Source organism: Chinchilla lanigera, unplaced genomic scaffold (assembly GCF_000276665.1).
Source record: "Chinchilla lanigera isolate Chin_1 unplaced genomic scaffold, ChiLan1.0 scaffold00018, whole genome shotgun sequence".
NCBI lineage: Eukaryota > Metazoa > Chordata > Mammalia > Rodentia > Chinchillidae > Chinchilla > Chinchilla lanigera.
The window spans coordinates 952,884-975,814 of record NW_004955419.1 but is presented as its reverse complement, the minus strand read 5'-3'; the positions used below and the strand labels follow the sequence as shown (position 1 = coordinate 975,814).

The window sequence follows — 22,931 nt, the reverse complement described above, 5'->3', positions numbered from 1 at the left end:
TTCGCTGTAAGATGATAAAGGTGGCGGCATCCCAGTTCCTTGGTGTCCCTACCGTGTCCCAGTCTCTCTCCTTGTAGCAGGAAGAATCTGCATAGTCCTGTACTGCCGGATATTTGGGGTTAACCTCAAGATAACCTGCTCAACTACCACACTGGGCAGGCGAGCAAAACTAGCATCCAGGGCAGGAAAGGACCTGCCCGGGATCCCTTAGTTTGTAGCACCCCAGGAGTTCCTACTAAATCATATGTTAAAATAAACGTATGTTAGATAGATAGGATGAGGCAGCTTCCTATTTTTAAAGCACACAATCTAAAAGGATGGGTGGACGGGAAATATGCAGAAAGAAATTTTGTCTTTGCTCAGTGGAACAGAGACAGCCTGTGTCTTGTTCCCTCCTTTGTTCTCTGCTTGTCCGTCCCCCCGAGACCCCCGAGGACATGTGTAGGTGTCACATAATGGCTCTTGGGAAGAGTTTCGATTTCCAGGCAGCAGGGGCTGGCCGGAACCCACCGCCCAGACAATAGCCCCTCAAAAGGCTGCAGGAGAGACTCTGCTCCTGCCATTTTCCACCAGGCTGGTGGCAAGTGTCAGGAATTTACTGGGCAGAACACACGTGTAACTTCAGACTGATTACTTTTTCAAGAGAAAATTGCAAGAGTAGGCTTACTGACCCGGGCAGTGAAACAGCCAGGTGTGCACGTGTGGCCGATGTGAGCAGTGGGCTGGGCCTTTGCAGTGGTGAGAGGGCGCAGGTTGATCCAAGCCTGGCCTCTGTTGCTGCCTCCCTTGTGCTTAGCATCTTCTGCCTTTGGTTCCCTTTTCACAGAGATGGCAGGCCTGACCGCTGTCTTTCTTCTCTGCAGGATACTATTGAGGACAAACTTGACACCAAGCACTACCCATATATCTCCACCCGCTCCTCTGCCTCCTTTAGTACCACCGCTGTCAGGTGGGTACACTTGGGACAAGCAGGGAGATGAGGTGTGGTTGGATGGCAGCTACATGGTTATCTCTTTTTTTTTCTTTTTTTTTTTTAATTTTAAGGAGTGAAAGAAGGATAATATAATACTAGGGGGTGCTTACCAAATTACAGAGAAAATGGTAGGAAATTATCAATGGTTATTGTTTTACACGTTGTTATCTACAAGATAGTTTCTCAGGAAAACAAATAGACAAATAATAGTGAGTTACAGACAAAAGAGGTAGGAGATTATCGATAGTTGTTGTGCTATACTTTGGTATCTTCAAAGTGGCTTCATTTTTTTTTTTTTCCTTCCGGTACCTGGAATCAAACTCACAACCTCGCGCTTGCCAGGCAGGCGCTGTGCCGCTGAGCTAAACCCCCAGCCCCTACATGGTTATCTCCTGTGACCCACTCCCCACCACAGCCAACATGCACCCAGGTGCCTACCGTGGCCCACACGGCTTCGCCCCCCGGCTTCACCTTCCTCATTCCTCCCTTTACAAACTCTGCCTCAGCCACACCAGCCCGCTTGCCAGGCCCACTTTTGCCTCAGGTCCTTTGCACTTGTGTTTCCCTTTGCCTGAAATGCAGCAGAGGTGTCTGTACAACCTACCACTTTCCCCTTCAGGTCTTTATCCACACCTTACCCCTGCTTCTGCTGACCACCCTGATTAAATCCTGGTACACTGTGTTCACAGTGCTCTGTTTGTTATAGCCCCAGGGTGGAGAAAGCACCAACATTCACTGACTGAACTAAGTAAACAAAATGCCGTGCCTCCATGCACTGGCTCCTGAGAACAGTTGGGGCTGAGCACAAGAGCGGGGACAGCAGAGCCCGTGACTCCAAGAGGGTGGCTGCTGGCAGCAGTGCCTGAGGTTCCCAGGGTTGGCAGTCAGGGCATGTGCCCCTTTGTCTCTCCTCCTCTGCTTTCTGTCCTCTCTCTCACTTGTCCTCTCTCCATCTTCATCGAGGCCTGTGGTGGCGTCTGTGCACTGGTGTCCCCTCTGAGGGCAGCACGGGTGAACTGCTCGTTGCCAAGCTTGGAATAAAAGACAAGATCCCGAACAGGGCTGCAGCCAGGCTGGTGGGGGCAGCGGGGGAAACAGAGCCCCAGATGCATCCAGGCTGGGAAGCGGCTGGCATGCCATTCTGAGTCGGAACACATCAGTGGCCAGACGAGACTTGGCTTTCATTCATTTTTCCTGCTTTCCCAACCTGGGCTCAACCGCCTTCTCCCTGCTCTGGGAGTCCCTGCCCTGCCGGGCCACTCCCTCGTGCTTCTCGGGGGGCGTTCTGGTGGTGGTGGTGCCTGACCCGGCTCTGCACTCGGCCTGTCCCCCGAGTACAGGAGTGCCGATCTCTCCTCCATCGCAGCACAGTCCAGAGCTGCTGCTTTTACCCAGTCTCTGAACTTGCACCTCTCGACAGGCAGGGGCTGTGTCTCCCTGGGGACCCAGTGCCGGGAGGCCCAACCTGCCTGAGGCCTTCGGGGACCAGTGAGGGCCCTGGCCTGTGTGCACGGTTCAGTGGCCAGCGCCAGAGTTGGCTGAATCTGTCTGTTGCCTGCATCTTCTAGAGAGTGACAAGGTCACAGCAGAGGTGCTCACATGGCTTGGAATTTCACTGGAGCTCAATTCAGCCAGGCCTTACAAGCATCTGATCTATTTTGGGTCCAGCTGTACAGGGCTGTGGCGTGGTATAAATAGCCAGTGCGGTATGAAGAACAGGATGCTCTAGGTGCGGACAGACATCACTCTCTTCCTCTCTCTTCTCAGCGCCCGCTATGGGCATTGGCACAAGAATAAGGCCCCAGGGGAGTACCGCAGTGGCCCCCGCCTCATTATTTTCATCCTCGGGGGCGTGAGCCTGAACGAGATGCGCTGTGCTTATGAGGTGACCCAAGCCAACGGCAAGTGGGAGGTGCTGATAGGTGAGTCCCATATGCCTTCCAGAGGAAGGAGCTGCCCCATCGCTCAGACTGCATTCCATGCTTTGGTGTCGCGTTCTGTCCTAGGTTCTCCGTCACCATAGTGAAACCCGGTCCTAGATGCCTGGGTACCAGAAACTAAGGGGTGAAGGGTTCCCTTCTCCTGTCGGTCCTTGCTGAACAGCAGTGCCATGAGGTAGAAATTGCCCGATCGTAGTCTAACACTCAGGCTGAAGCCTGTTAACTGCCACTGCCAAGTGGGGTCCCTTAAGCAAGTGATTTACTCTCTCCGAGAAGCCATTCTCCTTACCCAACAAAACCAGCTTTGTGACATCCACTTGCAGCCTTGAGCTAGGCCTGAGTTGAGAGCTGCACGTTTCCCAGGACTGGGCCCATGCCATTGGTGCTCCACAGAGAGCGGGGAGTGCCTAGAGTCCTCCTCCACCCACGCGTTGGAGATGGACAGACAGTGTGTGCGGAGATAGTGCCCCAAACCTACCAGTCTGACTGCTGCCCTCCATTAAGGGCTCCCCCAACAAGTTCCTGCCGCTTCTAGTCAGCAACAGGCTGCGGCCTCTGTGGGAACATACTCATGCTGAGGAAAGTATGAGGCCAGGACCTTAGTGTCCTTTGGAAGGGGCGTGCAGTGCTTCCCCCCAGGGTCCTCTCTGCCGCCTAAGGCTGGCCTCACAGGCCGTTCACATGTGAAGCACTACAGGGAAGTCCTGTTCCCCACCTGTCGGTGCCCACTGCTGGTCATGACCCCAGGCACAGTCGCTGCCTCAGGAAGTGTTAGCTGTGTACCTCGTTTGGGGTGACCAAGTCACAGCACCCCTCAAGCCATCCCAGTGTGCAGGCTCCGCAGACCAGTCATATGGCCTCTCCTGGGTCCACCAAGATGGACTTGAGGCCATGAACACTTCTCAGTGCCACCATCTGGTGGGAGGAGAGCACTGCCCGCTCCACGCTCTCAGGCCTCCCCTGTCCGATTGCCAGCGCGCCCTATAACTGTTCTCCTTCCTGTGGAATAGGCCCAAGTGATACAGCTCTATTTTCTGCTTGCGTATGCGTTGCATGAACGTGTTGAATAATTACAGCTCAAACACAGCTTTCCTGGACAGAAGCTGTCACAGCCAGGCTTTGGCTGTAAATCTTAGTCTCCCCATCTCTGTCTGCCTTGAGATTCCACGGTGGGAGGTGGAAAGCCAGGGGTAGAAAGCTGCCCATGCAGGTTCATGGAGGGGCCTCGCACAGACAGCTGATGTCCAATGTGTGGCCTCACCCGCTCTGAGCACACCCGCTGCCTTGCTGCCTGTGTCCGTGTCCGTGTCCGTGTCCGTGTGTGTGTGTGTGCATGCCTGCCTGCCTGTGAGTCCTGCTTCCTCACGCCCCATTGGCTGCGGACAACGTAGGCCTAAATTGGCATGTTCCTGTGACCTACCTTTGTTCAAGCAGTCAGCTGGCCTCTGTTCTCCCACAGGTTCTACTCATATTCTTACTCCCACCAAATTTCTCATGGACCTGAGACACCCCGACTTCAGGGAGTCCTCTAGGGTATCTTTTGAGGATCAGGCTCCAACAATGGAGTGAGAGCCAAAGAAAAAAGTAAAAGCAGCTTATTACAGAAAAGAAACTCTTCTGCTCTGAAGGGTTTTCTTTGATTATTCCGTCACTCTTTTTTCTTTATTTTTCTCTCTTTGGTTTCTTATTTTTTTAATTTTCTTTTAACAAGAAAATGCTTGCAGTTCTTAATACCGATTGAAAATGTGTCCAGTGCTGCCTTCATACCTGCCCTGACCCCCTCTGGTATCCGACCTGCCAGCTCATTCATACCTGAGGCGACACGCCGCTCAGGCAGGCAGCAGCGGCCGCTGCATTAAACCAGGGCAGTAGGAATGGAGCCTTGTGAGCAGTCCCCAGAGAGATAGCTGGAGTTGAGGCATGCCTGAGGCATGGCGCCCGTGCCTGCTGCCCAGGGGTGTGCTGTGGGCTCCCACAGGGAATGTCAGTGTCCTGGTGGTGGTGTGGCACAGGAGCTTGAGAGTGAAGCCATCTGGAAAAGGCAGCGTCTGGGAGAGATGCCCATGGGTGCCCGGATGAGGAAGGCTTGGAGGGGAGTGGAGAATAGGCCCAAGTCAGCGGTAGATGGATGAATACCTTCTCCCAGCTCAGGCACTTCCCAAGGGACAGGTGCTAAGGGTGACGGGCACAAGCCACCATGGGCTGAGTGGACTCCAGCGTTCAGTGAGAAATGCTTTTGTCCAACACTGCTCTCCAGAAAAGGACATGTAGTAGTCATCAGCTCTCTAAGAACTTTTATTTTCATTCTCCTGCGAATCTTCAGCAGTCAGGTGACTATGCAGTCTCCCTGTCAGGTCTCTGAGAGAGGTCTGGAACCTTTCAGGGGAAATCTGTCCTTGATGCTGTGTGCATTATAAGAGCATCCTCCTCTCTCGCACCGAGCTTGCTACCCAGGAACCCCTTTGCTGTTTGGTAAATGACCCAAATGTGTTTTTCCACGTTGTCCTCATTCCTTCATCTCCCTCCATCCGTCACAAGTGTTAGCACCTCCTATGATGTGTTTTAAGTGGCTGACTGACCTGTTACAGTGGTAATTCCTCAGCTTTGTTACATAATCCATGGTGAAGCCACCTTTTTGCACCTAGCCTTGGGTACACTGCTGAGGATGAACCCTGAAAATAGCCTTTCACCCTGAGCTGAGATGTGGCTCGGTGAGTCACAGAGCCGGAGTCACCTGTAAGCAGTTGGAAGAAGCCTGGGCTCGGAACCAGGGGGACTGGAGTCCTGCCCTCCTCCTCCACGAACACAGTGACAAAAGGTCACCCCACTCCTGAAGTGGGATTGGAGCACCCAGAGGCTCCTTGGAGCCCTCACGGTGTGTAACTCGGTAACGCAGATATGTGCCTCAAACCGTGCAGAGCCCCCACCCTGCCACCGTCTTTCTGAGGAATTGCAGCGGAACGATCCAGCTCAACCTTGGCTGCATAACATTAGAAGCTTGCTCCTTTCTATAAGACGGTCCTGCATCCTGAAGGCAGGAACAGGAGGCTGCGCCAGTTATCGCCTCCTCTCTCCTGGTGCTGGCGGAGGAATGGCATACTCCAAGGTAGCCATGAGCCAGAAGGGAGCTGGTGATAGCCCTGGGTCTTGGCCCCCATCCTGCCTGGGGCCACGTTTCTCTAGAAAGCAAGGCCAGTGGATGGGAAATAGAAGCTGTTGTTTAAGCACCGTGATCAGGTGTTAGAGATCCGGCTCTGAGCACATTTGGCAAGTAGTAGGCAGCATCTGCTACAGGATATGTTGGAGACCCCACAGGACTTGCCAACTGCAGTGACCACAGGCCACTTGCAGAATCCAAAGGAGTCACAGACCTGCTCCCCAAGGATTCTCCTGCTGGCATTAATGCAGGGGGTCCCTCTTCCAAAGAAGCCTCCCCATGGTAGGATTTCCCTTGTTTTCAGCTGGAGCTCTGTTGCTGTCAAGACAGAGAAAGCACAGGTTCTGGTGGTGCCTGAAGTTCTCGCCTCTAAAATAGTTGGCTGGCAGTTGGATTTTATAGGGCTCAGTTAGGACACTGAAGCACAGAGCCCTGATACCAGCAAGCCAGAGAGCAGATTACAGTCTGACCTAGGGCTGGGGATTTAGCTTGGTGGTAGAGCACTTGGCCTAGCGTGTTGGAGGCCCTGGGTTCAATTCCCAGCATGGGGGTTGGGGGGTGACAGCCCAGGCAACCGTAGGGCAGAACAGTGCAGACTGTTGGAGAGCCTGAGTTTTCTCCTTGAATATTGGTTCTGTGGCAGTGTATCTTTAGGAGATGAGTCTTCTTGCCCAGAAGTGACTGTCCCCAGCAGACATCCTGTGTAGGTGACAATGCCTCGCTTCCTTCCCAGTGCCTCCCTCTCCTCTCGCTGAGGCAGCTCCCCAGGTCCGAGTCTCAGATAGTCAGTGTGGACAGGTGAAGTACGGAGATTCCACCAACGCTCATTCTCCTGTCTGCCCATGATCCCTCTGAATCGTCATGAAGAGACACCTTTTACGAGTCTAACACTTCCCTCTGGTTGATTTGGGCCAATAGGACCAGTCGTGAGGGAATGCTGGAGAGGCTGTCAGCAGCAAATGAAGCAACCAGAGTCTGGATTAGACCTACTGTGCTGTACACAGCACTTGGGAGAAAATAGTTTTTGTGTTTGTGTTGTTTTGTTTTGTTTTGTTTTGTTTTTTGAGAGAGTCTCACTATATTGTTCAGACTGCCCCTAAATTTACTATGTAGCCCAGGCTGGCCTCAAACGTGCAGCAATCCTCCTGCCTCAGCCTCCCAAGTGCTGGGATTATAGGTGTACATCACCATACCTGGCCTTTTTTGTCTTTTTGAGACAGGGTCTCACTCTGTAGTTCAGGCTGGCCTTGAACTCACTTTGTATTGGAGCCCAAGCTGGCCTCAAACTCACAGCAATCCTCCTACCACAGCCTCCCGTATGGTGGGATTATAGGCGTGTGCCACCACGCCTGGTCTGCATTTTCATTTTTCATATTTTTGCTGTATTCCAGACTGGGGTCAGGTAAGTTTCCTCCTCAGTGGGACTCACGCTTGGACTTACGTTCGGAGCCCAACTGCTGTTAAGCATCGTTTCCATCTCCTCCCCTCCCAGGAAGCCCCCAAGTGCCTAGAATTTAGAGGACAGAGACTCCTTTGTGCCACCAGCTCACCCCAAGCCAGCACTCCTCCACTCTGCCCTTCCTCCCTGCCCATGGGTGGAGGGGTGGGCCCGACTGCTGCGCACCCAGCGCCATTGGTCATCAGACTCTCCTCCCCACTGCCACTGGGGTCTCCCAGGGCCTGCAGGTCCGTGCCAGCTTGTGCTGGGTGATTAGCCAGTCTTAGAACTCTTGCTTATACAGCTGATGTCAATGTAGAGGAAGCATTTTGTCCCATCAGAGCTTGCTGTGTTGCCCACAGCTTTGAAAACCGTGGCCAGGCACCTACTCTGTTTCATCAGCATCCAGTTATGTGGATTAGATCCACAGATAGTGGAAACCACCTGCTGCTCTCTTCTGGAAGGCTGACATAGCCACGTTTAGATTCAAAATGAGAACATCGGGGCTGGGGATTTAGCTCAGTGGCACAGCGCCTGTCTGGCAAGCGCAAGGTCGTGAGTTCAATTCCTGGTAACGGAAGAAAAACAAAAACAATCAAAATGAGAACATCTGTAAAGTGTGCCTTTTGGGCTTAGCTTTTTGCAGTGCTTTTGGTAGAGAAAAGCTCAGTCAACATTATTGAAATGATGCAAACTGGCTTTGAGGTGATTTAGTTTAATACTAACCAGTCTTGTCCTTTTAAAGAAGCCAGGGAAGAGAAGGCCCAGAAATGTACCCGGTTGTCACCAAGGCTGTATCCCAAAATTCTTTCTCAGTCAAGACAGGGAACTTCAGATGGTCTATGATCAGATAATATCAGAAAATTCTAGAGTATAGATTCATGAACCTCTCTTTGACCTTCCCCAACTGCTGAATTTGCATGTCAGCAGGACCAGAGGAACCCCTTGGGATTTGGCGTTACCCTCCAAACTGAGTCTGCCTTCTTGTTTCCTGGACTACAGCCGGATAGCTGGGGAGCAGTGAGTTAGGGATGGTCGTCCCTGGCAGGTGTGCTCCCTGTTGCCTTTAAGGAAGCCCAGCTACCCTGTATCCCGTATCCAGAGACTGTCTTTCCACGTCCAGACACAGGCTGCATCGAGGTGAGGTTTGGAAGGCCTCATTCTGGCAGTGGTTCTCACTTCAGAGCTTCATTCATGTTAATGTCTTTTGACCTCGTTTGTGCAGCAGCCTTTGACTTCCTGTAGGACTAGTGGGAAGATTGTTCACAGAAGTGACTGCTTTAGGGTAAAGGGGCGCTCTAAAAACACCCAGGGACCTATTCCTGAAACCTGCGTCACATCTGCCTAGGAGCCTCAGGACTGCAGAAGAATGAGTCAGCTTGAGAGAACGGGGCCCCGGACAGGCTGTGTGCTCAGTGCATCCACTTTAGTGTCCCTGGGAAGTAACCAAGGGCTGGCTCCTGACACAGCAGTGAGCGGGGGCTGGGGCTGGAGTTGCAGAGGATGGGATGTTGGCAGACGCCTCTCACAACAGACAGGATATTGCCCATACTCCACTGGTCTGGACTGACCAGAAAGGTCCCCTGTGCCAGCAGTCCTGGTCAGCCGAGCAAGCAGTGGTCAGAGGCATAGGGGTCCTGGTGTCGGAAGGACGCCCAGCATGCCAGCCAAAGCTTTCTTCTGCCTGCCTTGGAGGGAAATCTGGCATCTGGGGTTTGTCCTTACCTACTCCCGAGAAGGCCTGTCCCTCCCCCGGTCTCCAGGGAGGCACATTTTCAAGCACGGATCTCTTTTGTTTATTTTTCCTTCCCACCAGGATCTTTCTTTGAAGTCCTCTGCTGCATGTATGCAGGCCTCATGCTCACAAGTCACTTCCTTTCTGTTTGATCAAGTCCATGTCCAAATCACACGATCCATGCATCATTTTTAATGCACTTATTAGATATCTCTCTCCTTATGAAAGAGGCCTTCATTTTTTAATTTTCATTTTTTTATTTTTGCACTAGAAGTCTCTCTGGTTCCATTAGCTTAAACTTTGGCAAGCATTTCTAATCTTACAATGCGCGGTCTCGGCAAGGTAAGGCCTCAGGTCCCCGCCCTTCCCCTCTCACACCTGAGGTCCCCCGCCACGGCAAAACCAGCTCCTCGGGGTCAGTGGCTTCCCCAGGGGCTTTGCCCACCCATGTGCTCCGCACCAGGTACCATTCTTTCCACACGTGGTCCCCTGCCAGCCCCTGTCCTGTTCTCCCCCTGCTCCCTTGGCCATACTGTTTGGAATTCTCTCCCTGGCTTCACCCTGAGTTTAGAGAGAACGAGGAAAGCAGCTGCCCCATCACCGGGCGGATGGCGCTGGGCTCAGATGGGGAGGGCTTGTTCCTCGGTGTCGCCTGGGGCCGTGCCTGAGCCCCATGTGTGATTTCATTAACCACAGTCCCCAAACCTCTCCCAGGCCGACTGCGGCAGGGCCCAGACCCCACCCCCAAGCCCTCCCTGCGTCCCCTGGAGCGGTGCCGGGGCGGGGGAGGGGCCGGCGCAGCTCTGGGAGCGGAGGAGCGCAGGCAAGGAAAAGCGCTTGAAGCCGGCGCGGGCGCAGCTCACTGTCTTCTCTGCCTCCCCCAGGATCCACGCACATTCTCACCCCACAGAAACTGCTGGACACGCTGAAGAAACTGAATAAAACAGATGAAGAAATAAGCAGTTAAAAAAATAAGCCGCAGCCCCTCCCCACAGTGCTCCGCCGCTCCTCCCAGCCCTGCACGCCCTGGCCGGCCCTGTCGCGCTGCATTCTCGTGTTTCATGATGCCCTCTTCTCGTTTGAAACAAAAGAGAATAATGCATTGTGTTTTTTAAAAAGAGTACCTTATATATGTATCCTATAAGGAGAAGTTGGTGTGCGAGCGCTGTGCCGCGGAAGCCTGTGAACTGTAGGACGAATGGACTCCTCCCCGTTATTTATGAGTTTGTGACCTTGTACATAGCCCCAGCGACATGTGCAAATTGCTTGAGGATGGAAAGGTAGAAGTGTGGGTGTCATTATGATCTTATTTTGGTTTCTCGTTCTCGTTGGGATCCATAGAGGTATCTGTGTTCTCAAAGTATTTCACACTGAGGATGAATCTGCTCTCTTCACTCCAGTTCCTCCCCTCGGTGCCTGTTCTCATCCAGATCAGCCGAGAAGTGGCAGTCAGGGGTCAGACACACTGTGAGGTTGGAGATTCTTCCCCCAGTCCTCATGCCCCTGCCGGTATGGCTGCAGGTGGGGGCTGGGGTGCTCGCACATAGCCAGGCTGGGCATTGGCTGGCATCTCCACAGCTGGCACTGCCCTCCCTCACCTGTGTCCAGAGTTGTGACCCTGAGGGAAGTCCTCCAGGCCAGATGCGTGAAGAGCAGTCGCTCACCGGGGCCTCCATCTCCTTTGGGGCCTGGTTAGGCCTGCCCGCTTGACTAGACCCCTTCCTGCCGTAGCAGTGTCCCTAACAGCCTCTGTAATGAGCAGGGTCAGCCCAGGCAGGGCTCAAGTGTCAGGAAGGTCCTGGGCAGGGGACCCTTGTCTGGAGGAAGGGGAAGAACAGAGCCCCTCTGTCCTCTCTCATTGGATTGAGGCTGCTGAACCTGTCCCCACCTTGCAAGCAACACTTGTCAGATTACCCTCAGTTTAAGATACCTACGATTCTTTATTTTGTGTATTGTGCAGTCATATGTCATCGTAGTTGTAAGAGAAAATGATCATTTTATTCTCTGTATAAAAATGTAGCTGTAAAGCAGAAATTAAAGAAACAGATGCTGGAAGGATGGCTCCTCATCCTCAGGACTCAGCAGTTCCCCAGTGCCCAGGAGTGAGCACACCACTTACTCTGCTGCTGTTGTCGCAAAATATGACAGTGGAAGTCACAAAAAACGTCCCCGCCCAGCCCCCGCCTCCCTCTCCCTCCCGCAGACTGTGTGTATCTTACTGTGTCTTGTGACGTCGTTGCAAACGTGGTGTATGCTAGTTCAGCGCAGCCTCCGCCTTCCTTTGACAGTGTTTCTCGCCCGCCCTGTTAGATGCATTGTGGCGTTCTCTTCTCTTGGCTTTGAAATCTCCCTCTGCACTCGGATTAGTTTCCAGGTCTCCTCCTGGCCACCCCTCTCCCTTAAGAGATCTTACTTCCTTAGGACAGAACTGTAGGACCCTGCCTTGGTTTGTTTCTTATGGTTGCTGCTTGTTTTGTCCCCACCCTCTGACCAAGCGATGCTCATGCTTCAGGACTTCGTTTGTCAAACATGTTGGTTTTCCTTTCTCTGTTATTTATATAAAAATAATTTATCAAAAGGATATTTTAAAAAAAAAAAGCTAGTCTGTCTTGAAACTTGTTTACCTTTAAATTATCAAAATCTCCATGTTTGAAAGTATTGAAGCACAAACATGTATCATCTCTGTACCGTTCTGTACTAAAGCACTCAAGTCTAATAAATAAAGAAATCAGCGCCCACTCACCTCCAGGGCCACTGCCAGGTTGATTTTACTTGCGGAGTGGGAGGGAAAACCCTCTGCAACAGCCCCCTGCAGAGGAGGCCGGCCACCCCCAGTGGTGGCTCCAAATTCCCCATCCAAGTCACCGTCCCCTGCATTAGATCTGTAGCTGTCTCACATTTGAGGATGCTCTGTGAACCTTGTCTTGGGCCCCGTGTAGCAGTGGGACATTGCCTAGATACGACGTAGGCCTTTTGTGCCTGTTTCTCTCCCTTTCTAGGGTGCCTGTCTGCCTCGGCTCTTTCTGCAGATGCCACGCTTGAGCACATGGTGCCGGTGTATTTAGGGCCTACAGTAAGCTGGCTTCCTTTATCAGCATTGCCACACCCTCGTGTCTTCCCACCCACATATGTAACAAACTCTCCAGATTGGACTCCAGTGCGTGTCCTGCTTGTCTTGAAACCTGGCCAGGACTTGGGGAATAGACGCTGAAGCAACCATCAAGGTCACACAGAGCATCTACTAGAACACTAGGCTCAGGGCAGTGGAGCTCTTTAGATGAACTTGTTTCACCTCATTAAGTCCTATTCCCCGGCTAGGGCTTGGAAATGGCTTGAGTGTGTTCCCAAAAGGGCTAGGCTTTGGGTGCTCGGTCTTTAGAAAGGCAGTGCTGGAAGGTGATAGAACCTTTAGGAGATGGGCCTTAGTGGGAAATCAGATCACTGAGGGTGCTGTCCTTAGAAAAGGGCAAGTCTGGCCTCTCCCAGTCTTTGGCGTCCTGCCTTACCCTATGATTGCTGTCCCATCATGCCATCGTTAGCCATAAGGTCCTCATCAGAGCCAACCTGATGCCTGTGCCATGCTCTTGAACCTCCAGCATGATGAGCTGAATAAACCTCTTTTCCTTATACACTACCCATGCTCAAGTATTTTGTTATAGTAACAGAAAATGGACTAAAACTTCTTTGTAGCATTGAGAAAGCTAACAATCAATGCTGGTGAGACTTGCATGGTAAGTAATTCATGAAGCTCATTCTTAGAGAGTGTCCAGCTCCTATGGTCAGTAGTTATTTTACCATTAACCAGATTGCCTTGGAGTGAGATCCAAGATTGGAAGTTTAAAGTTCCAAAAATAGTTCTAAGCTGAGTTTGCATGGAAGCATAGTAAGACTGACGGCTTCTTCCAAGGTCATCTTTCATCCCAGCCCTACGGAAATGGCTCTCTAGTTATTTTTGACATCTTTGGCCAAGGTTTTCTGTCACGTCTCTGCATTGCTTTTCCCCAGCTGCCACCCAAGAGCAAATAAGCATGGCACTGTTCTGACCAGAGTCCTAGTTCTCCGTCATTCAGCACAGGTGGGGCCTGTCACTCTAAGTCTGTGGTGGAAACGCCCCAGAGGGGACGGGTTCTGAAGCAAACCAGAGCTTATCCAAAACATTGCACCTCTGACAAGCAGTCCTAAAGCTGTGAGCTGCTGCCGGTCACGTGACCCTTCCAGAGGCCCTGGTCCACACGTGCATTCAGCAGAGTGAATTCTGCTGCCAGGCCAGAAACCCACCTCGGTGTGACACCACGCGCCTGTTCTCAGGAAGGCAGAATGGCACAGTGACTGGGAACACAGACCTGGTGGAACTCTCTCCACGTGATCTTGAGGAGGGCCTCTGCTCCCGCCTGTGATTCCTGACTTGCTGTAACACAGTCTTTGATGAGGATGACAGCTCCCGGCGCAGTCTGGGGAGAAGGAGCCCACAAGCTCATAAACTGAAACGTCCACGTGTTCAGAGAGGGGACACTGTGTGTTCACCCTGGGCTACTCTGAGCTCCTCCAGTTGCATAGGTCAGCGTGACTGAATCTCAGAGACAGCACTGTGTGAAGAGCAAGGGGTGGAAGGAGCCATGCAGCGTGGTGCACCTAGGGAACTTTTTAAAACCTCATACAAAGTGCCGGAGGGTTGGTGGCGCCGCTCAGTGGTGGAGCACAGGCTTAGCACCCCCAGGGTCCTGGACTCAGTTCCCAGCGTAAAAGGGAGAAAAGCACTGTACATTGTTTATGGATACATACATTGCAGATGTGTAAAAACATGCATGGGAATGATAAACACTGAGGTCAGGCTAGTTGCCACTCATAGACAAAGGAACGTTATTATCCTATTACCTCAGCTCATCAATCCCAAAAGAATCTGTGACTTAATAGTGCTTCATTGGCCGGGCATGGAACTCACACCTATAACACCAGCACTCAGGAAGCTGAAGAGGGAATTGCCGCAAGTTCAAGGCCAGCCTGGACTGCATAGCAAGATGCTCTCTCAAAATTCACATGCACGCGCACACACACACATTGCTTCATTACCAGATGTGGTGGTGGTGCACATGTAATTTTAGCACTTGGGAGGCTGAGGCAAGAGCATTGCCATGAGTTTGAGGCCAGCCTGAAGTGCAGAGTGAGACCCTGTCTCACTGGGTGTGGTGGCGCATGCCTGTAATCCCAGCATTCGGGAGGCTGAGGCAGGAGGATCATTGAGAGTTGGAGACCAGCCTGGGCTACAAAGTGAGCTCAAGGCCAGCCTGAACTGCATAGCAAGACCCTGTCTCAAAAAAACCAAAAAATAAGTAAATATAAATATAAATAAATAAAAAAACACAGAGAAAATACCAAGTGTTTGTGGGGGCATGGAGAAAGTGAAACCCTCGTACACCATGCACTATGTTGGGATGTAGAATTGTGTGGCTGCTATGGAAGACAATATGGCGGTTTTCAAAAAATTAAAAGCAGAATTGCCATATGATCCAGTAATTCCCCTTCTAGATAATCCCAAAAGAATTAGGGAAAGCAGCTTGGAGAGAGATCGGTACAGCTGTGCTCAAAGCAACATTGTTCACAGTAACCAAAAGACAAGCGGTTCAGGTGTGCATTGATGGATGCATAGTAAACAAAATGTGGTGCACAAGCACACAGGGCTGTTATTCAGCCTTAGGAAGAAAGGAAATTTTGATAAATGTTACAGCAAGGATGAAGCTGGAAGACACTGTGCTGATAAAATAAGCCAGTCGGAAGAGCGTAAAATACGACTTCCTTCTCTGAGGGACCTGGAGTAGTGAGACTCCTAGGGACAGACAGCAGAATGCGGGCCGGGGGCGCTTCCTGGAGAGAGCTGTCCATTTCGGCCCGGAAGTGTGGAGCTGGGTGGTGGTGATAGTTGCACAAGCGCAGGAACGTGCTCAAGTCCGCGGAGCTGGGCACACATACAGTGAACACAGTGAATGCTATTTTTATTTTACAGTAATTAAAAAATAAATTAAAAATTGTGAAGTTCCGTGTTCACCAGTGGTTTGCCAGCGAAGCAGTGCTCCTTTTGTGAGCGAGGCTGCAAGAACCCCAGACCTCCGCAGCTGGAGGGCTTGGCTGCCAGAGCACAGCTGGCTGCCCCAGGGTCGGGCACCCACCCCGACGGCCCCCAGGCACCAGTCACCCTGGAGGGCGGCCTCCGGGAAGGAGTCGGCACATGTGACCGCAGCACACAGGACAGACACAAGCGGTCCTGTCACACACTAGGGTATCAGTAGTGTCTGCCGTACACAAGTGTGCCGCTTCCCTGGCTTCAGAGGCTTGCTGCACTGATCTATCTCCAGGACCTGTGGTGGTTTGACCCTCTCACTCCACAGCCAGAATATGTTTTTGGTTAAGCCATGTTCTAGAACCATATCAAATCCTGGAGCAGAAATACAAGAAACCCTTTCCAGAGCTGAAATCCTTCCAGAATAGGTCCAGATTGTCAGGTAACAGAAGTGGCCGCTCAGGGCTGCCTGGTGACTTCCTCTGAGCCGGGTGACAAGAGTGAGCTTGTGATCCCAAGTCCTATGCTCCCGGTCCTATGCTCTTACGACCCTGAGAATGCCAATGAGCAAGGTGTGCGAGTCTGTTTGGTAACTAGAAGCAGGCCCTCCACTGCCCTCCCAACGGGGACCCACCTTGCACTTACGGGGACCAGCTGGCCCTGAAGTGCGCACACCTGCTGAGTTGCAGGTGCATGGGTGAGCGCTGCTGAGATCAGACCAGGCTGGGCCGCACCAGAAGAACCCCCAGTGACCCAGATCTATTTCAGGGGCTGTCCTCTGAAGCCACTTCATGCGGGAGTGATTTATTATGCAGCAAAGACAACTGATACAAAGGTGTTGGTTTGCAGCTGCCTTGCAGCTTTGAGTGTGTGACACTATTGATAACGTAGGGTGTGACAGGCCAGACTGCATTTCCGTAAAGAACTGATCACTGTCATGGACGTTAGATCTGAGTGTCACAATCTCCGTGCCGCGGGCTGCCATTTCCGTGACTAAAAGATGTTCCAGTTCAGTAGAATGAAACAGAATGAGCTGACCTGCGGCTGAAGCCACATGACAACCCTGCCTTGCGTGAACGGATGCAAACAATATCTGCCCTGTCTGCGATGGGAAATTATTCTAATTTAGTTTTAGGTGTTTTTCTACTTACATTTATGTTTCTCCTTTAAAACTTTTTGGTGAGTCTTTTCTTTTCCAAATGTACACAGTGCGCACTCACTACCCGTGAGACTCCGATCACCGCTGAAGCAGGGGTCGGTCTCTGGCTGCCCACACGCCACCCCTCCTTTCCTGTTAGCAGCCACTTCCTCAAGCTGATTGCTCGCATCTCCTGCCCCTGGCCAGGGATTGCTGGGCTTCTGAAGAGGACCCTTGCTGAGAATGAGACTCAAAAAGGGCAAGAACAATGCCCCCTGTCTTCTGCAAGGCGCAGTCCAGGCTCTGGGGGATGCTCAGAGCTGAGCAGGCTTCTTGGGCCCCCTGAGAGCCAGGCCAACACCCAGTGACAGAAAGGAGGGGTTAGCCAGGTGCACTCAGGAGGGGAAGCTGAGGCAGGAGGATCACCACAAGTTCAAAACTACCCCGGGCTACACAGCGAGTGTAAGGGCAGCCTAAACTACATAGCAAGACGCGAGAAAGGAATGGGCCGCCACTCAACACCCCTGAACCAAACTAGCTGAATTTATTGCCCCCAGCCAATAGGCGGGGTTTGGAAGGCACATGCCTCCTTGATAGGCTTTTGGGGAGCCCTGGGCTTCGGGATGGGCAAACTCTAAAATTCTTCGCAGGCTTCTGGAGTGAAGGTGGAGGTTACTGGAGTAAAACAGCTTCTGATTGGCTGGATTTCCAGGAGTTGTTTTCATGGATAACCAGTGTTCACAACTGGTTGGACAAGAAAGACTTAGGAGCTGGCTCTGCAGGTGGCCAGTGGATAACTTAAAAGCACGATAAAGCTTGGCATCTGCCTTCATTTTATGTCTCCCTTATTACCTTATAACTGGATCAGATCTCTGCTCAGCTCTGAGCATAGGGCTGTTAATCACTTAAGAAGTATCTAAATTGCAAGGTGTATTAGTCCTACATTTACCTAGCGGATCTCATCCCCCTTCAAGACCGAGGACACCAAGACAAGAGTTACTGATTTTTCAGGGACGTCTGCTTTTACCACCTCTGGTTCCAGATCCCCTGGAGCAGTGTCCGGAAGTCTCAAGTCATTGTCCGAAACCTGCAGTCACCCAAGGACTGCACAGTGAGGTCCCCTTCAGCGGGAGAAGTCACCCCATGATAGAAACAGGGACTCACCCAAAAGCAGAAGCTGTCATCTCCTGCTGGGACTCCCCAGACCGTGATGACCAGACCAGAACTTTACAGAACCAGTCCCGAGATCCCGAGATCCCGATCATGCAGCCCAGACCTTGACCAGGACCACCTGTGCCGCTGCTACACAACCCTGGGTCCTTGCCTGTGTTCCCTTTTTCTGTGGAGCACCAGTGAGCCAAACAGAGGGAGGGGAGGAGTTGGGGATTTAGCTCAGTGGCACAGCGCCTGCCTGGCAAGAGCGAAGTCGTGAGTTCAATTCCCAGTTCCGGGGAAAAAAAAAAAAAAGGAGGGGAACAGCGTGAACTCAACAGTCCAGGCAGATTTATTGCTAAACCTGAGGGGGAGCTCTCCGTGCGTGAACAGAGAAGGTGTCTCTTACAGGCTGCGGCCTTTCTATAGCTTTTTTTTTGGTGAGCTTTTGAGGGGTGGGTCAGAGCCGCAGCCGCCTGATGTGTCCTCTGTGTCAGCCACTCAAAGACAGATCTCGAACCCGCTATCTCTTCTTCCCAGTGTAGCTGCGCTGGTAAAAGCATCTGTTGTAGCCAGGGCTTGTGAGGGAATATATTTAATACAGGACACGTAATTTATAGGATTATTTTATAATATCTGCCCGAAGAGTGAAATTTGGAAGAGTGCAGGAGATCTGTCCTCACGCTGGAGACCCAAAGAATCCAGCCGAGGGCCTGGATCCCACGGCAATGTCCTGCACGCGTCCAGCTGGAGGCCCAGAGCCCACGTCAATGTCTCATGCAAGTGTGTGTCAAGGATCTGCGCTGGGAAGGCCCAAAGGTCAGTGGTGGAAGCTGGAAAGTCTGCACCAGCTGGACGAAGGGCCTGGGCCAGCAGCCTGAGGGGTCTGCACTGGAGCCAGGAAGCGACGCTCAAGTTAAGGACCAGAGCTCCCCTGAAGAGAACCGCGGCCATCCTCAGTGACAGGCAGGGACTGAGCTCCTCCGATGATGAGAACAGCCGAGTTTGTATCAGGAAAGCCAGCGTGACAAGCTCCTCCAGGAGAATCCACAGCGCACCATGTTCCCCTCCAGGTCTTTTTCTGCTGTTAGCAATGATCCTCAGGTGGGCCTTCCACACCCAGCACCACGCTGACTCAGTTCAGATGGGCGTTCCAAGGGGACCGTTAGTTAATCCACCACAGCACCTTCCCTGCCCTTCGCCACCACTCGCCTCGTCTCCTGGATTAGCATTTGGGATGGTTGTCAGAGCTTGGTCTGACAGAGACCAGATGCCCAGAGCCAGGGCTTCTATTCTAAACTCTGGTAACAGTTCTAGTGGTTGCCTGGCGTGGTGGCACACTCCTGTAATCCCAGCACTCGGGAGGCTGAGACAGGAGGATCATTGTGAGTTCAAGACCAGCCTGGGCTACAAAATGAATTTAAGGCCAGCCTGAACTGCACAGTGAGACACTGTCTGAAAAAAATAGAGAGACTCTGTCTCAAAAAAACCAAAAGAGAAGAACTGTTGAGTGGTTAGCTACCAATTACTGTGGCCACAAAATAATCCATCTCTTGGAGAACTGGCACTTTTTAATTCTCAGTGTTTATTGCAGAATGGTTTCCAGAAGGGCTTTTGAGTGGAGCCTCTGACTTCCCTGTGGGATTGGAGGCGTTACCCTCCATTTTCACATCAATACATTGGGAAGAATAAGTCTTCTATAAGGACCATTGTGAGGATTAAATATGTCCATCTGTGTAGCGCCCTTAGGATAATGCTTAGCATAGAGTAAAACTGACCATTGTCCCTTCAGAATGTCCATCCTGACCTCCTAACAAGTTAGTCTCTTGCCCATTCTAACCCCTCACCTCATGCAACTGGGGAAATCTTTCAGATGCAGCTCAGAAAGATCGCACATGCTGATTGGGTCACAGAAATGCTCCTTTGCAATCTAGGAGGCTTGTGAGATCCAGCCCTGCTGTCCCCCAGCTTCCCTGTCACCTCTCTGGTCTTCATCAGGCATGAGCTGCTTTGCCCTGCGTGCCTCAGGGCCTTTGCACTGCCTTCCCACCTCCCACTCATACCTTCTAGCCGAGTAAATGTGCGTCTCTTCCAGCCTAGTGCCTCTGTGATGGAAGCCATGCCAGAAGCTGTTCCCGAGCTCCTCCCCACGCTCTGTAGCTCTTTACACCTTCCCTCATCGAGCCAGGCTGCGAGTGTGCTATTAGTGTGCTAGACGTTGCAGGTGAGCCCGTTCCCCTTTGACCGCTCTGAGCCAGCACGAGTCAGATAACTCAGGCCACTTGGCCCAGGCTCCTGTGCTGGTAAGGAGTGGCAGAGATTCAAATCCAGCCCATGTGTTGTCTCCGTGCTGAGTAAGGACAGCGTGATTGAGGGATTTTCACACACATGCAATTCCCCTGCATAGAGTGCAGTTCAGCATTTTGTAATATATTCCCAGGCTTGTGTGAGCATCACCACATCTAATCTGAAAACATTTTTGTCAACCCCAAAAGGAACCTCCTACCCTTTCACAGGCACTTTCTACTTTCCTTTACCTGCCTTCAACAAAAACTTAACCTACTTTTTTGCTGGTTTTTTGTTTTTTGAGACAGGGTCTTGCTATGTAGTCTGGACTGGACTTGAACTCACTATGTAGCTCAGGCTGGCCTTCAGTTCATGGCAGTCCTCCTGCTGCTGGGATTACAGGCCTGCGCTACCACGCCTGACAAAAAATACCCTATTGCCTCCCTTGACATTTTGTATGATTTATTCCTACTTGGGATAAACCAAGGGTTTTTTATTGTTTGTTTTTTTGTTTTTGTTTTTTTGTCTTTTTGAGACAGGGTCTCGCTATGCAGCTCAGGCTGGCCTTGAGCTCACTTTGTAGCCAGGCTGGTCTCAATGATCCTCCTGCCTCAGCCTCCCGAGTGCTGGGTTTACTGGTGTGTGCCACCATGCCCTGCTAAACTGAGTTTACTAGACAGGCAGGCTTACATTTTTCATCAAACATGCAAAGGTTTCAGCCGTTACATCTTCAAATATTCCTTCTTTCTGCATAGCTGCTTCTCTTCTGAGATTTCCGCTCTGTGGTCCTTGGTACGTTTGATGATACCTCAGATATCTCCGAGCTTGGCTCCTTTTTCCTCCTTTCTTTCTTCCTCCCAGACCAGGTAGTCTCAATTCATCCATCTTCAGGTTTGCTGATGCTTTCTTCCACCTGTTCATGTGTGCTGTTGACTCTCTTGGGAGTTGTTACTATATTTCATTTGCACCTGTTCTATGCTGAATTAGTTCCCATTTTATAAGGGTTTTTTTTTGTTTGTTTGTTTGGTTGGTTGGTTGGCTGGTTTTTCTGGGGGGGGATTGTTTTTGTTTTTGGCAGTCCTGGTGATTGAACCTAGAGCCTTCACACGGAGCTACACCCCTGACTCTTTTTGTTTTTTCATTTGAGACTGAGTTTCCCTAAGATGCTAGGGTACCCAGGAAGAGCTTGAACTTGGGATCCTCCTGCTTCAGCCTCCCACAGTGTTGAGATTACAGGTGGGCACTGGTATGATCCGGCCGAGACCCACACAGAAGCAGATCAGACCTTCTGACACAAGAGGAGTCTTTATTGGGGGGAGCGACACGGTGGGCTGCCCCGCAGACTAGGACAGCCCTGAGCTGAGCAAAGCATGGGGTTTTTAAGCTAACTTTTGGGGAGGGTGTCCATGGGCCAGAACATTTTTCAGGAGGGGGTGTCCATGGGCCAGAACAGCCCGAGCAGGGTGGGTTGTTCATAAGAGTTGAATGTCTGGTTCTGCCAAGGCGGATGAGGGTGAGGTTGGCTTTTGTCGAGGGGAACTGGAGGGGAACAGGTGAAGAGGAAGGAGTTTTTATTAACTCCTTAATAAAAGAGCTTAAATCCCCCACGGTGGTGGTGGGGGTTGCCTGTGACTTATCAGGCACCACTACCCACCTGTCCTTGTGCCATAAATTTTTGTTTCTTCTAGAGTATTTTTCAGTAAGGATCATCTCCACATGGCAGGGAGCCTCCATATGAGTTAATCTGACCATGAGCTCTGAGCGCAGTGGTGCATATTGGGAGCTTTGATTCCTCTGGATGTGTTCAATGACCAGAGATTCAATGCCTTAAACCCAGCATTACTCTCTGCATTTCCAAGCACATGCACAAAAATCCACTTTTTTTTGAGACAGAGTTTTACTCTGTGATTCAGGCTGGCCTCAAACTCACAGTGAGCTCCCTGCCTCAGCCTCCCAAGTGCTGAGATTATAGATGTGCACCACCATTCCCAGCAAAAATCCACTCTTTTTGGGCCACCAACCCCAAGTCCAACCCACTGTTTGGCCTGGCACCACTCCCAAGCCCACTGCTGAAACATCCAAATGGCACACATAACTTTTTTTTTTGGTTTTGATTTTTTTCCAGTACCAGGAATCGAACTCACGACCTTGACCTTGCCAGACAGGTGCTGTGCCACTGAGCTAAATCCCCAGCCCCAACACACATAACTTTTTAAGGTGACATCTTTCTGATATTTGGTGGCTTTTTAGACATGCACACCCTGGGTGGGCTGGGCAGTTTCCTGGACATTCCCAAAGTGACCACAAAGATTTGAACCTCTGGATTTGCATGATTTTGTCAGGTTTGGGCGGGCAAGAGAGTAGTGAAGCATTTTCAAGGTCTTGCTTTGTAGTTCAGGCTGCATTTGAACTTGTTATGTAGCCCAGGCTGGCCTTGAACTTGCAGCAGTCCTCCTGCCTCAGCCTCCCAAGTGCTGAAATTACAGGCCTGCACCACCACACCTGACTCTGCTTATATTTTTTATTTGTTGAGATGTTCTCAAATTTTCCTTGCATGCTTTTGCTTTTTTTTTTTTTTTTTTTTTTTTTTTTTGAGACAGGGTCTCGCTCTGTAGTTCAAGCTAGCGTCCAGCTTGTGACTGTTGCAGAAAAACCAACACCAAAGTAAATGGAAGACTCTTTGCACCAAGGAGTTAGAAGGCAACTTTTACTGCACTAGCGGGCTGGGGATTTGAGCCTCTGGGTTCCCCAGCCACCATGCCAGCTCCTCTTGTTCTTTAGACATGGTTTGCTTTGGGTCTTCGAACACGTTTAAAATGGTTTCATGAGCCAGGCGTGGTGGTGCACACCTGTAATCCCAGCACTTGGGAGGCTGAGGCAGGAAGATCGTTGCGAGTTCAAGACCAGCCTGGCCTACAAAGTGAGCACAAGGCCAGCCTGAACTGCATAGCGAGACCCGTCTCAAAAAGACCAAAAAAAAGGTTTCATGTTTTTGTCTAGTAAGTCCAACATATAGGCATCCTCAGGATTAGTCTGTTGATTTGTTTTTTTTTTTTT

At 51.2% G+C, this 22,931-nt stretch overlaps 1 protein-coding gene across 2 annotated transcripts in view; it reads left to right on the top strand.

Moving 5' to 3' along the window:
* Stxbp1 (syntaxin binding protein 1) overlaps window positions 1–11,986 on the top strand; it is a gene marked incomplete at its 5' end in the record, with an annotated part of 36,931 nt that extends 24,945 nt beyond the window's left edge. The window contains 4 exon segments of one of the 2 annotated variants that reach the window (XM_013513281.1): window positions 864–949; window positions 2,741–2,895; window positions 4,373–4,497; window positions 10,128–10,207. In XM_013513281.1, coding sequence (XP_013368735.1) covers window positions 864–949; window positions 2,741–2,895; window positions 4,373–4,482 — 351 coding nt within the window. 2 annotated transcript variants of the gene reach the window in all.
* Between the last annotated feature and the right edge of the window lie 10,945 nt (window positions 11,987–22,931).